Below are 17655 nucleotides of genomic sequence, written 5' to 3'. Positions count from 1 at the left end.
TAGTTTGGTGTGAGTCAATTTCCCAGGTTCTGCAAATTGCCATTCGTTACCCTATCGTCCTCTTTTTCGTTGTTAATGTCACGTTCATAACGATTATATTTCAACAAACTTGCTCTCGATAAACGATACAACGGAGATTCCTGAAATCCTAAATTAGTATCCAATTCTTGACTAGTTTACAATGAAAATGCATGCGGGTAAATTACAAGAGATCAGTTTCACAAACTGGAAATAAATTATGGCAATAGAAAGAACAGGAGTCGAAATGTTGCTGCAGATTTTTCATTAATGAAAAGCGAAATGTACATTTAAAATGAAAGATTCAAAGTATTTTCAAGTTGATTTTATAAACAGTTTTCTTTTGTATTTATTTAAACATAGAAAATAGGAGCAAGAGTCGGCCATTCGGCCCTTTGGGCCTGCTCCGCCATTCAAAATGATCATGGCTGATCGTCTAACTCAGTACCCTGTTCCCGCTTTTTCCCCATATCCCTTGAGCATTAAATTGATTTCTTGAATTCTTTTGAAACCAAAATATGGTAACGTGAAGTAGAGGATAATTTGTTATGGTTCCTCGGCATCTTGCCCTTCAAAGCAGCACTTTTCATTGGGGGTCCACGTGAGCTCTGGCAAACATCTCTTATCTGAAAAAATACCCGTGATAATCAGAATCATTTAAGACATATTACCAAATCATTCTATTTAACACTTTGTAAAGGAAAGCAGGCAACTAAAACCACAAACAATCTCAGAATTATATAAAATATTAACTAAAACAAAACACGATTAATACTTAAAGCAGAGAAATTTGATCTTACCGCTTAAGATTGCAATATACCTCTTGTTCAGCCAGATTGAGGTTCTTGATAGAGAATAAATAAGCAAGAATGAATGTTTGCACCTGGCATATTATTTCTTCATGTCAAAAAGAATGCAATGCTTGTATTATGTTGGCATGCTTACCATGTACGTAGAATTTAAATTTAGACTGTTTTCCTGATGTATCTGTAATTAATAGACATAATTCAAAGTGATTTTGAAGAGTATCATAATAACTATTTAATGGTACAATTTTAAAGGGGGTGCAGGAACAGAAAGACCTGGGAGTTCACATACACAAATCTTTGAAGATGGCAGGACAAATTGAGAAGGCTGTTAAAAAAGCATATTGGATCCTGGGCTTGATTAATAGAGGCATAGAGTACAAAAGCAAAGAAGTTATGCTAAACCTTTATAAAACACTGGTTGGGCCTCAGCTGGAGTATTGTGTTCAATTCTGGGCACCGCACTTTAGGAAGGATGTCAAGGCCTTGGAGAGGGTGCAGAGGAGATTTACTAGAATGGTCCCAGGGATGAGGGACTTCAGTTATGTGGAGAGACTGGAGAAGCTGGGATTGTTCTCCTTAGAGCAGAGAAGGTTAAGGGGAGATTTGATAGAGGTGTTCAAAATCATGAAGGGTTTTGATAGAGTAAATAAGGAGAAACTGTTTCCAGTGGCAGGAGGGTCGGTAACCAGAGGACACAGATTTAAGATAATTGGTGAAAGAACCAGAGGGGGAGATGAGGAAAAATACACAGTGAGTTGTTATGATCTGGAATTCACTGCCTGAAAGGGCGGTGGAAGCAGATTCAATAATAACTTTCAAAGGGGAATTGGATAAATACTTGAAGGGAAAGTAATTACAGGGCTATGGGGGAACGAGCAGGGGGAGTGGGACTGATTGGATAGCTCTTTCAAAGAGCCGGCACGTCACGATGGGCCGAATGGCCTCCTTATGTGCTGTATCATTCGATGATTCTATGATATTATTAATAATGGCAACGGAAATCAGCTCACCAGAGTTGGTGTTTTATATTCGATAGATTCACCTTTAACCTCATACACAATTCCCAGTAACTAAACTTTGTGTGGCACTATACAGAAGCTCGCTAAATATATTTATGAATCAGTAAAAAATAATTACTTTCAAATGGGCTCAGTTGTGATAGACTCGACTAATTTCCCTGCATATAAATAAGTAAACATCAACAGAACGAGTCACAATACGAACAGACACGTTAACATGTATCTTCTATATCTATTTATATTAAAAATCATAAATGAACGCACAATCCCTCTCAACATTTTCCATAATAAACGTCTCTGCCCACATTTGTCATGGAAATGTCGAGATCAATTTGTGTCTCCCAGCTCCTTAGCCTGTTTTAAGAGAAACCTAAGTGTCCCTGCCACCCTTACTTCTGTGCCTCCCAAATCATAGGAACATAGGAACAGGAGTAGGCCATTCAGCCCCTCGTGCCTGCTCCGCCATTTGATAAGATCATGGCTGATCTGCGATCTAACTCCATATACCTGCCTTTGGCCCATATCCCTTAATACCTTTGGTTGCCAAAAAGCTATCTATCTCAGATTTAAATTTAGCAATTGAGCTAGTATCAATTGCCATTTGCAGAAGAGAGTTCCAAACTTCTACCACCCTTTGTGTGTAGAAATGTTTTCTAATCTCGCTCCTGAAAGGTCTGGCTCTAATTTTTAGACTGTGCCCCCTACTCCTAGAATCCCCAACCAGCGGAAATAGTTTCTCTCTATCCACCCTATCCGTTCCCCTTAATATCTTATAAACTTCGATCAGATCACCCCTTAACCTTCGAAACTCCAGAGAATACAACCCCAATTTGTGTAATCTCTCCTCGTAACTTAACCCTTGAAGTCCAGGTATCATTCTAGTAAACCTACGCTGCACTCCCTCCAAGGCCAATATGTCCTTCCGAAGGTGCGGTGCCCAGAACTGCTCACAGTACTCCAGGTGCGGTCTAACCAGGGTTTTGTATAGCTGGAGCATAACCTCTGCCCCCTTGTACTCCAGTCCTCTAGATATAAAGGCCAGCATTCCATTAGCCTTATTGATTATTTTCTGCACCTGTTCGTGACACTTCAATGATCTATGTACCTGAACCACTAAGTCCCTTTGGACATCCACTGTTTTTAACTTTTTACCATTTAGAGAGCACCCTGTTCTATCCTTTTTTGGTCCAAAGTAGATGACCTCACATTTGTCTACATTGAATTCCATTTGCCACAGTTTTGCCCATTCACCTAATCTATCAATATCGCTTTGTAATTTTATGTTTTCATCTACACTGCTTACAATGCCACCAATCTTTGTGTCATCGGCAAACTTAGATATGAGACTTTCTATGCCTTCATCTAAATCGTTAATAAATATTCTGAATAATTGAGGCCCCAAGACAGATCCCTGCGGGACTCCACTAGTCACAACCTGCCAATGTGAGTACCTTCCCATTATCCCTACTCTCTGTCGCCTTTCGCTCAGCCAACTTCCTAACCAAGTCCGTACTTTTCCCTCGATTCCATGGGCTTCTATCTTAGCTAACAGTCTCTTATGTGGGACCTTATCAAATGCCTTCTGGAAGTCCATATAAATAACACTCATCGCCGAAAGATTTGCTATTTGACTATAAATTAGAATCTAAAATAAAAGCTTTTCTTGCAAAAATAAGCACAAACACAAGATTTTTATTGTTACTAATCTATCTCCTACAGGCAGTGAGGACTAACCGCAATCTTCGGTTAAAGCAGAGTAATAATTACACAAGGGCACACGGCTGCAATTCAATCCCCGTTTTAAACTGGTAAATTCTTCCTTGATTTTACATAATATTTTGATTTTGTATTACTATTTAAGCGTACAGCAAATTGGGAAGCAGAGTTGGTTGAAGGATAGTGGTCTTTATAGGCAGGTGGGGGTTTCTGAATAATTGGATCACAGCAGACAGACGTGATACAGTCCCCATTGTAAAGTCATATGTAATATGTTACCATTGAAGTCAGTGGAGTAGTTTCTGACTTTGTGTGTAGTGTAAAATCGGGAGCTCGCTTTACATCTCCCCCCATTGAAGTCAATGGGAATAAAAATGGGAAGAGATGTAAAACGGGCTGCAGATTCATTATCCCCCGTGTGACACTAGTCAGGATCTACCCCAGTGGAAAGGAGAATGGGACGTGGTTTATAAGCAGATATCGCCTGTTTTCGACTGTAGCCAAAAGTTAGCATTACTTCCGGGAAGTCGATTTCAACTGCAGTCTTTAGGTGAAAGGCGGGTGGAGGATTGTGGATTATTGGATCACGGCACACAGACGGGATTCAGTCCCCATTTTAAAGCCATGTATTATGTCCTTAGTTTTATGTTACCATTACCAGTCCCTACAGCCACATTTACAATGAAAACTGCCTGTGCAAACTTGCCGTTCTGAAATTACACTCTCTCACCAGAAGGTGGACGAAAGCGCCTCCACTCGGATGAGATATTGTTAACTCATTTCATCCTCAATTTCCATGATAAATGAAGATATAGAAATGTATAACGGTGAACGTTGACAGGAAGTACGTACAGGCATCGTACTTTTAATATATTAACAGACAATATCCTGTATCTGTCTTTCTGTTAACTTTAAAATACTTCTGAAACTTTACAACTTCTGAAGTTGCTTTGCCGCTTAAACCAATTCTTTGTAAATTCAATTGTGCTCCTGTAAGAATTGCTTTCTATGTTTTTTCATAAGGGAACGTGAAACGACGCACTAAAGTGGCGATTGCAATTCAGACGCTTTTAGTTTTCATATATATTTAATGCACAGACTGACAATTGCAAATCCCTTGTTGTCAGTAGAAGGCCCTAGGAATTTGTAGACATATTATTCCAAGCATGACTTTCAGGTCTTAGTTTTTCTTTTTAGCTTTTGGAATTAAGTCACGTGGGTTCTGGTAAAGGAATAATTTTAACTGAAATTCTAATCTCGCTACTTTAGTGGCGGTTTAAATACTTTATCTTAAACAAGGGAAAGAGGACTTTCAAAAAAGAGCATTAACTGTCAGAATCCCACTGTATACATTCAGGCCCCAACAGTTTAAAGGCAAGTTGTTGTCAGCAATATAAGAAAATAAACAGATGATAATTCTTAACAAGCTACAACCAAATAAAACAACTGGATGCTTGCATCATTTTTGCCGCAAGCAGAAACCAGAGCATTCAAAAGGTTTGCAGTGGAGAAATTATTTTAAAAGATATGGGCGGTTATGTACAACATGTATTTTTTAAAAACAAGAAATGAGGTATAATCTAATAGTGATTAGGATGATTTGTGAAAGCGATCTTTTAAGGTATACCTACCTGGGATTCAGAACTGCGAGCTGTCGCGACATAAAGATAAAATGAGGAAGGTTAGTCACACGTATATCATCAATCACAATTCAGAAAAAAAAATCACTCACATTAAAATGCAAACTGTGTTCTTATAATTAATAATAATAATGTCCCAGTTTGTCGTAAATTGCAAACGAGTATCAATGCCACTGTCTGGTGCTCAGCTTGCGAATATAACAATGAACTCATGTTCATTATTGTCCCTCTCTCTCTCTCACACACACACACACACACAGGAGCTAATTTTAACTTTGAGCGATGGCATGAACTGTGCCCGAACGAATTCGCCGCCCATTATATACCACGCCTGATTTTCCTTTTCGTTGAAGCGAGCTGTATAACGGGCGGCCAGTTCGATATCGAGCCTTTTACACTATCGTCCAAAGTTAAAATTACGCCCAAAGTGAGTGCTGCGGGCGATTTTTCATGTCGTTCCTTCCTCTTCACTTTGAATGGAGCTGTTAACTAATTCACTAATTAACAGAAATAGCAGAGAGAGCAAATGGGAGATAAACAGTTCCTTCTATTAATGTCCTCCACCAGGACCTCCAAAACTGCACAGTAGAGGGACAGCCCACTCTGTGGAATTAGTTAGCATTGGGACGCTTTCTGAGATGGAATGATACCATTTAAATTATCATTCCAGTTATTATCACACAGCACCGGCATTGCGGTTCCCCTAACTCACCCTGACATCCAGCTTTTCTTTTGAAGACTATCCAAATGATCCCGATTGCAATCAGTAAAAGTCCACCGCAGACTCCTGCTGCGATGTAGATCGTTGTGAAATTCGCTGTGGAAGGATGAAACGATTCATGATTAACAAAATAGTCATAATCCATCAGACAGCGGCGATAAGTCACGATTGACGGTGGGGCTTAGTGACTGCACAGGGGGCGTCGCTTTTTGCAGTGACACCCAAACACAGCGATATATCCTATTGCTGCTAAAAGTGGAAATTCTTTAGGACTTCGCTGCACACGGCGACTGGAAGAATTCTTGCCCCGAGTCACTTTACACTGGAACACTCTGAGGGAAAGGGCATTCAGCTACTGTTATCACAAAACGCGATTTCACTTTTTTAGTGCTTTTAGCTGATTCATAAGATTTCCTGTATTGACAGGCGCCTGGCCTATTGATCCCTAAGCCAGTTTGACTGTGGTTGGATTCTGAGATATTAATTTGGCCTTAGTGCATAGACTGCACTGCAGGAAAACGAGTCCCTGCTTTATCACATCTTTCTCCTATGTCTTTGACACGTTTTTTGTTTGGAAATTTCAAGCCACAGACTTAATTTTTGCGTCCTTCCTACGCCATTACCAAGAAAGGACAAACATTCTCAATCATTTCAAGAAAGGACAATCATTCTCTGGCCTCTTAACACTCGACTGCAAAGCAAAAAGCTTCTTTGCAAAGCTCATTCGCCAGCAACGAACATATGGGTCGCGTCCTGGGATTTTTAATTTACAATAATGTGTTTAAGATATAATACAGAGATTGTAAAATAATGGTCTAACCTCTATACACCAGGCGGGTCTTTTCTTCAGTGATACGATGATTGGTCCAAACCATGCAATGGTAGGTCCCAGCATCACTCGCTCTAGGTGTCAAGGTCATCGAGCAATTTCCATTTTCGATACAGGCTTTTGTGGACAGCCTCATGTCGGCCCGGTCTGGCTGCTTCGTGATGTTCCCATTTCCGATTTGTACAAGGATCAGTTCTCTCCGGTTCTTTTGGGGCAAGCCTGTCCAGCGCCATTGGACAAGCAATGCTCGTGCATAGGATGGGTCAGAGCAACGGAGCAATACACGGCTGGAGCCGTCAAAGTTCACCTCTGTACATTCACCCTGTCCATTTTTAATGGCATCTGTCTCACGAATTTGATGCAAACACATTGGACAGTTTATTTAGAAATCCATGCGTAAAGTGACCGAAATGACAAATGCGATTTTAACATCAAAATTTTACCTGGGTTTTACAATGAACTAGCATCCAATAAACTTAGCAACAAAACTGATTTAGGGGAGGGGTTATTTCAAACCCCAAAAACGGGTGGGTTGGGGGCGAGTGGGAGTTGAAAATAGTTGGGGTTTTTTCGCATTGGGAATGCAAAATCGGAAAATTTTGCGGTTGTGATTCCAAAAAAAAAGTTTTCAACTCCGACCCGCCCCCAACCCACCCGTTCTTGGGGTTTAAAATCACCCCCAATGCAAATACTTGTTACAACTAATAAAAGCTTAGCGCAGGGAGGGTCTCTGGTGCGCATCAAAAGGACTCTCCGCTGTAATGAGCATGGCGGCCGAAAAGGAGGCTCCATTCCGCTCAAGTTTCTTCATTAACAATCTCCAATCCCCAAAAGATGGTAGAATTTGCATCCATGCTCAAACCGCCCGTATTGAATCCTGTCTTTAATTTTTTTTTCGTAGGCAACTCTCCAGCCACTCTACACCCCCAGAAGTACTGGAAATATCTTGCTGGTGGAGTCAAGTGATTTTAATTTGCGTCATGGCAGGAGGAGGTGAAGAGTGCTGGCCCTCGTTAAATCAATTTTTCTCTTTTTTTTCCGGCTGGCATAGGATTAAATTCAATTTTTATTAATATATTGATAGGGTGATTACGCCATATTTGTAACGGAGGCTTTTTCCCGCCTTTCCAGAAGTATGGAGGTTTCTTGTTACTATATCAGCCACTGCTATAGTTGTGGATATTGGCCTCAAAGGGTTAATTTGATAGGTTTCTGGAAACACACAAGTGACGCACTGTTCAGGCTCCAATCGTGCGTTCCCTTGTCGGATGGGATATTGGGGGCATTATTTTTTTTCATCGTAAGGAATCAGTCGGCAGGTTCCCTTTTTTGGAGAATCAAGAATAAAACCAAGGACAAGGGGAAGGGTGCCGCTAATTAATAACCTAGCAGCTATTGTGCTCTGTGACAGTCGTGGGGTTATAGTTAAATTTATGATTGCATAAATAATCTCAGGATAAATGACACTCTAAATACAAGTCTGGTTGATGTGTGTGTGTGTGTGTATCTTGGTTCAACAGATATGCGTTGGGTTAAACCTCTGGAAACCGTTGCATCAGTAAAGCAGAATTGCATCTTTTCAAGAGCTCAAAGGATGTTCGACTAGTAAGGCAACGCACCACAGTTAAGCTGTAGCTTTCACCGATTGATTGAGAATGCTTCCGCAAATAAACAGTTCTCCAATACATACCCACAACAACAGCTTCGGTTAAAAGCAAAACGCAGAGAACAATAGGCATTTTGCAGGGAATGCCTGTGAGCCAAGTCGCTGAATTTATTATCACTTTCGGTCTTCTTGAAGCGGCGTCCGCGTCATAGGCAGGCAATTGCTGATTCTGGCAAAAATAATTGATTTTGATATGTAATCTTAGGACCTGTCCACTTGACGTGAGCACGTCAGTTCGCTTGCAGTGTTACGAAACTGCCTCGGGTGAAATGGCTTTACAATCGAAATCAAATTCCATCCAGAGCAAGGACAATATTCATAAAGTGGTAGACATTAAGTTTCAAAGTTTGATAGTCTGATAATTTACATTGATCATTGAAGTGTCATGAACAGGTGCAGAAAATAATCAAGAAGGCGAATGGAATGCTGGCCTTTATATCTGGAGGACTGGAGTACAAGGGGGCAGAAGTTATGCTGCAGCTATACAAAACCCTGGTTAGACCGCACCTGGTGTACTGTGAGCAGTTCTGGGCACCGCACCTTCGGAAGGACATATTGGCCTTGGAGGGAGTGCAGCGGAGGTTTACTAGAATGATACCTGGACTTCAAGGGTTAAGTTACGAGGAGAGATTACACAAATTGGGGTTGTATTCTCTGGAGTTTCGAAGGTTAAGGGGTGATCTGATCGAAGTTTATAAGATATTAAGGGGAACAGATAGGGTGGATAGAGAGAAACTATTTCCGCTGGTTGGGGATTCTAGGAATAGGGGGCTCAGTCTAAAAATTAGAGCCAGGCCTTTCAGGAGCGAGATTAGAAAACATTTCTACACACAAAGGGTGGTAGAAGTTTGGAACTCTCTTCCGCAAACGGCAATTGATACTAGCTCAATTGCTAAATTTAAATCTGAGATAGATAGCTTTTTGGCAACCAAAGGTATTAAGGGATATGGGCCAAAGGCAGGTATATGGAGTTAGATCGCAGATCAGCCATGATCTTATCAAATGGCGGAGCAGGCACGATGGGCTGAATGGCCTCCTCCTGTTCCTATGTTCCTATAATCTGTTACCTTCCCATCCTTATTTTACTTTGGGTTCATCTTAGGGTGCAGGTATACCATCAACCTATATTGTACATGAATATATATACACGTCTACAGATACAAATACACAGACACACTTACACATATAGAGACAGTCATACATTTTTTTTATTCGTTCATGGGATGTGGGCGTCGCTGGCGAGGCCAGCATTTATTGCCCATCCCTAATTGCCCTTGAGAAGGTGGTGGTGAGCCGCCTTCTTGAACCGCTGCAGTCCGTGTGGTGACGGTTCTCCCACAGTGCTGTTAGGAAGGGAGTTCCAGGATTTTGACCCAGCGACAATGAAGGAACGGCGATATATTTCCAAGTCGGGATGGTGTGTGACTTGGAGGGGAACGTGCAGGTCGTGTTGTTCCCATGTGCCTGCTGCCCTTGTCCTTCTAGGTGGTAGAGGTCACGGGTTTGGGAGGTGCTGTCGAAGAAGCCTTGGCGAGTTGCTGCAGTGCATCCTGTGGATGGTACACACTGCAGCCACTGTGCACCGGTGGTGAAGGGAGTGAATGTTTAGGGTGCTGGATGGGGTTCCAATCAAGCGGGCTGCTTTATCTTGGATGGTGTCGAGCTTCTTGAGTGTTGTTGGAGCTGCACTCATCCAGGCAAGTGGAGAGTATTCCATCACACTCCTGACTTGTGCCCTGTAGATGGTGGAAAGGCTTTGGAGAGTCAGGAGGTGAGTCACTCGCCGCAGAATACCCAGCCTCTGACCTGCTCTCGTAGCCACAGAATTTATATTGCTGGTCCAGTTAAGTTTCTGGTCAATGGTGACCCCCAGGATGTTGATGGTGGGGGATTCGGCGATGGTAATGCCGTTGAATGTCAAGGGGAGGTGGTTGGACTCTCTCTTGTTGGAGATGGTCATTGCCTGGCACTTATCTGGCGCGAATGTTACTTGCCACTTATGAGCCCAAGCCTCACACATACAGACACATATAGAGATACTCTAACCAAAAAAAAAGGAGGAACTGTGAGGAGGGCAAGCGAGTTGACTAGGAGGAGGATCGAGCTACTGCAGCTGCTGGAGGCACGAAGTCACAGCCAACAGGTAAGTGATTGGCTGGTGACTGGTAAGGAGTATTTCTTTCCTTTTTTTTCTTGACATTGTAGTTGTTGTTAAGCTAACTTAAGGGTTAAGTCATGGCAGGAGATCCCAGACCCGTGTCATGTTCATCTTGTGGGATGTGGGAATTCAGGGATCCTTCCTGTATCCCTGATTCCTTCACCTGCGGGAAGTGTGTCCAGCTGCAGCTATTGTTTGACCGCTTGACGGCTCTGGAGCTGCGGATGGACTCACTTTGGAGCATCCGCGATGCTGAGGAAGTCGTGGATAGCACGTTCAGTGAGTTGGTCACACCACAGATAAAAATTACTGAGGGAGATAGTGAATGGGTGACCAACAGACAGAGTAAGAGTAGGAAGGCAGTGCAGGGGTCCCCTGCGGTCATCTCCCTCCAAAACAGGTATACCGTTTTGGATACTGTTGGGGGAGATGGCTCACCAGGGGAAGGTGACAGCGGCCAGGTTCATGGCACCGTGGCTGGCTCTGCTGCACAGGAGGGCAGGAAAAAGAGTGGCAGAGCTATAGTGATAGGGGACTCGATTGTAAGGGGAATAGACAGGCATTTCTGCGGAAGCAACCGAGACTCCAGGATGGTATGTTGCCTTCCTGGTGCAAGGGTCAGGGATGTCTCGGAGTGGCTGCAGGACATTCTGGAGGAGGAGTGTGAACAGCCAGTTGTCGTGGTGCATATAGGCACCAACGATATAGGTAAAAAACGGGATGAGGTCCTACAAGCTGAATTTTGGGAGTTAGGAGTTAAACTAAAAAGTAGGACCTCAAAGGTAGTAATCTCAGGATTGCTACCAGTGCCACGGGCTAGTCAGAGTAGGAATGACAGGATAGCTAGGATGAATACGTGGCTTGAAAGATGGTGCAAGAGGGAGGGATTCAAATTCCTTGGCCATTGGAACCGGTTCTGGGGGAGGTGGGACCAGTACAAATTGGACGGTCTGCATCTGGGCAGGACTGGAACCAATGTCCTAGGGGGAGTGTTTGCTAGTGCTGTTGGGGAGGGTTTAAACTAATGTGGCAGGGGGATGGGAACCGATGCAGGAAGTCAGTGGGAAGTAAAGTGGTGACAGAAACAAAAGGCAGTAAGGGAGAGTGTACAAAACATGACCGGACAGATGGTCTGAGAAAGCAGGGCAAAGACCAAGGGAAGTCTAGATTAAACTGTATTTATTTCAATGCAAGAAATCTGATGGGCAAGGCAGATGAACTCAGGGCATGGATGGGTACATGGGACTGGGATGTTATAGCTATTACTGAAACATGGCTAAGGGAGGGGCAGGACTGGCAGCTCAATGTTCCAGGGTACAGATGCTATAGGAAAGATAGAGCAGGAGGTAAGAGAGGAGGGGGAGTTGCGTTCTTGATTAGGGAGAACATCACGGCAGTCATGAGACGGGATATATCCGAGGGTTCGCCCACTGAGTCTATATGGGTAGAACTGGAAAATAAGAAGGGAGAGATCACTTTGATAGGATTGTACTACAGACCCCCAAATAGTCAACGGGAAATTGAGGAGCAAATATGTAAGGAGATTACAGACAGCTGCAAGAAAAATAGGGTGGTAATAGTAGGGGACTTTAACTTTCCCAACATTGACTGGGACAGCCATAGCATTAGGGGATTGGATGGAGAGAAATTTGTTGAGTGTATTCAGGAGGAATTTCTCATTCAGAATGTGGATGGCCCGACTAGAGAGGGGGCAAAACTTGACCTCCTCTTGGGAAATAAGGAAGGGCAGGTGACAGAAGTGTTAGTGAGGGATCACTTTGGGACCAGTGATCATAATTCCATTCGTTTTAAGATAGCTATGGAGAATGATAGGTCTGGCCCAGAAGTTAAAATTCTAAATTGGGGAAAGGCCAATTTTGATGGTATTAGACAGGAACTTTCAGAAGTTGATTGGGAGAGTCTGTTGGCAGGCAAAGGGACGTCTGGTAAGTGGGAGGCTTTCAAAAGTGTGTTAACCAGGGTTCAGGGTAAGCACATTCCTTATAAAATGAAGGGCAAGGCTGGTAGAAGTAGGGAACCTTGGATGACTCGGGAGATTGTGGCCCTAGTCAAAAAGAAGAAGGAGGCATATGACATGCATAGGCAGCTGGGATCAAGTGGATCCCTTGAAGAGTATGGAGATTGCCGGAGTAGAGTTAAGAGAGAAATCAGGAGGGCAAAAAGGGGACATGAGATTGCTTTGGCAGATAAGGCAAAGGAGAATCCAAAGAGCTTCTACAAATACATTAAGGGCAAAAGAGAGTAGGGCCTCTTAAGGATCAACAAGGTCATCTATGTGCGGAACCACAAGAGATGGGTGAGATCCTAAATGAATATTTCACATCGGTATTTACGGTTGAGAAAGGCATGGATGTTAGGGAACTTGGGGAAATAAATAGTGATGTCTTGAGGAGTGTACATATTACAGAGAGGGAGGTGCTGGAAGTCTTAACGCGCATCAAGGTAGATAAATCTCCGGGACCTGATGAAATGTATCCCAGGACGTTATGGGAGGTTAGGGAGGAAATTGCGGGTCCCCTAGCAGAGATATTTGAATCATCGACAGCTACAGGTGAGGTGCCTGAAGATTGGAGGGTAGCAAATGTTGTGCCTTTGTTTAAGAAGGGCGGCAGGGAAAAGCCTGGGAACTACAGACTGGTGAGCCTGACATCTGTAGTGGGTAAGTTGTTAGAGGGTATTCTGAGGGACAGGATCTACAGGCATATGGAGAGGCAGGGACTAATTAGGAACAGTCAGCATGGTTTTGTGAGAGGAAAATCATGTCTCACGAATTTGATTGAGTTTTTTGAAGGGGTAACCAAGAAGATAGATGAGGGCTGTGCAGTAGACGTGGTCTACATGGACTTTAGCAAAGCCTTTGACAAGGTACCGCATGGTAGGTTGTACATAAGGTTAAATCTCACGGGATCCAAGGTGAGGTAGCCAATTGGATACAAAATTGGATTGACGACAGAAGACAGAGGGTGGTTGTAGAGGGTTGTTTTTCAAACTGGAGGCCTGTGACCAGCGGTGTGCCTCAGGGATCGGTGCTGGATCCGCTGTTATTTGTTATTTATATTAATGATTTGGATGAGAATTTAGGAGGCATGGTTAGTAAATTTGCAGATGACACCAAGATTGGTGGCATTGTGGACAGTGAAGAAGGTTATCTAGGATTGCAATGGGATCTTGATAAATTGGGCCAGTGGGCTGATGAATGGCAGATGGAGTTTAATTTAGATAAATGTGAGGTGATGCATTTTGGGAGATCGAATCGGGCCAGGACCTACTCCGTTAATGGTAGGGCGTTGGGGAGAGTTATAGAACAAAGAGATCTAGGAGTACAGGTTCATAGCTCCTTGAAAGTGGAGTCACAGGTGGATAGGGTGGTGAAGAAGGCATTCAGCATGCTTGGTTTCATTGGTCAGAACATTGAATACAGGAGTTGGGATGTCTTGTTGAAGTTGTACAAGACATTAGTTAGGCCACACTTGGAATACTGTGTTCAGTTCTGGTCACCCTATTATAGAAAGGATATTATTAAACTAGAAAGAGTGCAGAAAATATTTACTAGGATGCTACCGGGACTTGATGGTTTGACTTATAGGGAGAGGTTGGATAGACTGAGACTTTTTTCCCTGGAGAGTAGGAGGTTTAGGAGTGATCTTATAGAAGTCTATAAAATAATGAGGGGCATAGATAAGGTAGATAGTCAATATCTTTTCCCAAAGGTAGGGGAGTCTATAACGAGGGGGCATAGACTTAAGGTGAGAGGGGAGAGATACAAAAGGGTCCAGAGGGGCAATTTTTTCACTCAAAGGGTGGTGAGTGTCTGGAACGAGCTGCCAGAGGCAGTAGTAGAGGCGGGTACAATTTTGTCTTTTAAAAAGCATTTGGACAGTTACATGGGTAAGATGGGTATAGAGGGATATGGGCCAAGTGCAGGCAATTGGGACTAGCTTAGTGGTATAAACTGGGCGACATGGACATGTTGGGCCGAAGGGCCTGTTTCCATGTTGTAAACTTCTATGATTCTATGATTCTATGATTCATACATACACACATACAGACACATATAGAGACACATATAGAGACACTCATACATACAGACACACATACAGACATAGACACATATTTATATGTAAATATATATATAACTTGTGTTTGCGCGCTCTTCCTATCCCAGAAGGCGGCTCACCACCACCTTCTCAAGGGGCAATTCGGGATGGGCAATAAATGCCGGCCTCGCCAGCGACGCCCACATCCCATGAACGAATAACAAAAAACCTCCTGTTGTCAGGATTGTTGAGTAAGGATTGTATGTCAATATTTCTACTAATGATTCAAGTTAACGTATTTCAGGTGGATTTCCCGATTTTTACCTTTGTTAGCAACGGGCTGTTTACATTCCGCTCCCCATCCAATAGGAAGCCCCCCTGTTCTCCCAGTGCTTTCGGTTCGAGTCCCGGCCCCTTTGAATAAAATCCATCCTGTTGCAACATATTCCTTTTGAAGTTCCTGCACCTACTTGGTTTTTCGAACGTACTTTTTTTTTTTACTTCTTTTATAATATTGTATCTATATTTATGTCCTTCCCTTTTTTCATTTTTGAGTACAATGAGAAACCCCCAACAGGAAATTTACTTTTATATGGACGCGAGTCCAACACGAGTGGGTAACAGTATGAAAGGGGCAGTTTAATTAGGAACAGGAGGAGGCCATTCAATTAGATCATGGCTGATCTGTATCTTAACTCCATCTACATAACCCTTAATCCCCTTACCCAACAAAAATCGATCAATCTCAGTTCTGCCATTTTCAATTGACCCCCAGCCTCAACAGTTTTATGCGGGAGAAAGTTCCAGATTTCCACTCCCCTTTGTGTGAAGAAGTGCTTCCTGATATCACCCCTGAACGGCCTGGCTCTAATTTTAAGGTTATGCCCCCTTGTTCTGGACTCCCCCCACCAGAGGAAGTACTTTCTCTCTATCTACCCTATCAAATCCTTTAATCATCTTAAACACCTCAATTAGATCAACCCTTAATCTTCCACATTCAAGGGAATAAAAACCTAGTCTGTGTAACCTGTCCTTAGAATTTAACCCTCTGAGCCCTGGTATCATTCTGGTGAATCTGCTCTGCACTCCCTCCAAGGCCAGTATCTCCTTCCTGAGCTGCCGTGCCCAGAACTGAACGCAGTGTCTCCAGATGGGTTCTGACCAGAGCTCTGTGCAGCTGTAATATAACTTCCACCCCGTTGTATTGCAGGCCCCTTAAGGTAAAGGCCGAGCCCACTAAAGTCCAAGAGAGTGATATTACCTCCTGAAGGCTGACTCACGCCTTTTCGGGTGCACACTGGGTGCTGTCCAATTGGGACTAGCGCTCTGACATTGCCTCCAAGCAGGCGAGTGCAGTGTTTCTTTGTCACTGACCTCAATGGGCGGGCAGCGGGCAGGAAACTTCAGTCCGACTGTGGGTGATAGGAAGGGGGATGGGGTCTACCCATTCATGTTTTGGTCCCCAAGGAGAAATGCGTTTCCTGGCGAATGACTTGCAATGTTAAGAAATTAATGACAGGGGCATTCGTTTCCCCCCGACTTTAAAAAAACATTGAGTAAGAAAATATATGAAGTGCCCATCAGACCTAACCAAAATCTGAGCACTTTTCAAACAGATCAAATCGACTTCTTAAGATCGTTCCTAAGTGTAAATAAGGACATTTTGTGTCGCGATGTTACAAACGCTAATATTAAAGTGAAGAAAATGCACTGTAAACCAATCGACCCTTCCAGAAGGAAAACGGTGGGAAATGTGACAGATCAGGTGCAGACGTGATTTGTCAGAGGCATTTCGGACCCTCTTCGGGGCAACGGAGTAGGAACAAGTAGAATTAGGGGTGAGAGATGTCGAACTGCTCACTACACTAATTTCACACGTCAATCTTGATCGTGCCGCCCAGTCATTCACTTGAGAAAGACATTCTGCCCATGTATGTAAATACACACACACATATACACACACACATGTACACAGATACACACACACATGTACACAGATACACACACACATGTACACAGATATACACACACATGTACACATATACACACACACGTACACAGATATACACACACGTACACAGATACACACACACATGTACACACATGTACACAGATATACACACACATGTACACAGATACACACACACGTACACAGATACACACACACACATGTACACAGATACACACACATGTACACAGATACACACACACATGTACACAGATACACACACATACACACACGTACACACACGTACTCATGTACACACACACTCATGTACACATACACACACATGCACACATACACACACATGCACACATACACACACATGCACACATACACACACACACATAAGCACGTTTATGTCGTACACAGAGATAATTATTAATAATAAATAAATGAATGAAACATACCACAGATTCAATCTCTCCGCTTCCGTAATCAAACGAATAAAGACCCACAAGTTCCTTTCCTCTAAATACTGCATGGAGATTGAGACAGTTCCATCATTTTTTGGAAGGCAGGTTGTCTGGGTTTCCCCTTGATGTGTTGATTTCAATAAAGAAAGGGCAAGGTGAATTGATGATCTCGCTCTCTAGTTGTAAACCATCTCAGTGTTCGGCGCAGCCCGACCGGCAACTGAGCTCCAGAAAGCCGACGTTCCCCTTTTCAATAAACCCAGTGGGCAGAAACTTGGACTTTCTAACTGATGCTATTGAGCGTTGCTGCACTGTTTCAGCCAATCTCGAGATCCAAAAACAGCCGAGTCATTGCACACAGTGTCTGAATGAGGAAAACTAATTAACTTAATGCTAACCCGCTGATCTTTGCCGGTTAAACGACTGACAGAAAATAAAACACTGCCTTATTATTAATTTTAAGGTCTCTTCTAGCTCCTATATATTAGCGAGCTGGGACGATTAGCGGGACGAGTTCTTCCAATGGCAATTTGCGACAAAATCATTATAAATAGGGGTGTATTATCTCACTGAAACAACGATTATGCTTATGATTTTAATAAC

The 17655-nt window shown here is 43.0% G+C and overlaps 1 protein-coding gene across 1 annotated transcript; it reads right to left on the bottom strand.

Annotated features, from left to right (window-relative positions):
• Window positions 1-268: 268 nt before the first annotated feature.
• Window positions 269-17323, bottom strand: LOC137306280 (uncharacterized). Its single transcript, XM_067975446.1, has 8 exons — window positions 17047-17323; window positions 8443-8587; window positions 6744-7094; window positions 5915-6019; window positions 5194-5213; window positions 964-1005; window positions 819-862; window positions 269-644 (listed from the first exon to the last, which is right to left on the bottom strand). The coding sequence occupies exons 2-8, from the start codon at window positions 8489-8491 to the stop codon at window positions 641-643; spliced, it is 615 nt and encodes a 204-aa protein (XP_067831547.1). The 5' UTR covers window positions 8492-8587; window positions 17047-17323; the 3' UTR covers window positions 269-640.
• Between the last annotated feature and the right edge of the window lie 332 nt (window positions 17324-17655).

This window comes from Heptranchias perlo, chromosome 42, assembly GCF_035084215.1.
Source record: "Heptranchias perlo isolate sHepPer1 chromosome 42, sHepPer1.hap1, whole genome shotgun sequence".
Taxonomy (NCBI): domain Eukaryota; kingdom Metazoa; phylum Chordata; class Chondrichthyes; order Hexanchiformes; family Hexanchidae; genus Heptranchias; species Heptranchias perlo.
The sequence above is the reverse complement of the archived record's forward strand: the minus strand, read 5'-3'. Positions and strand labels throughout refer to the sequence as shown.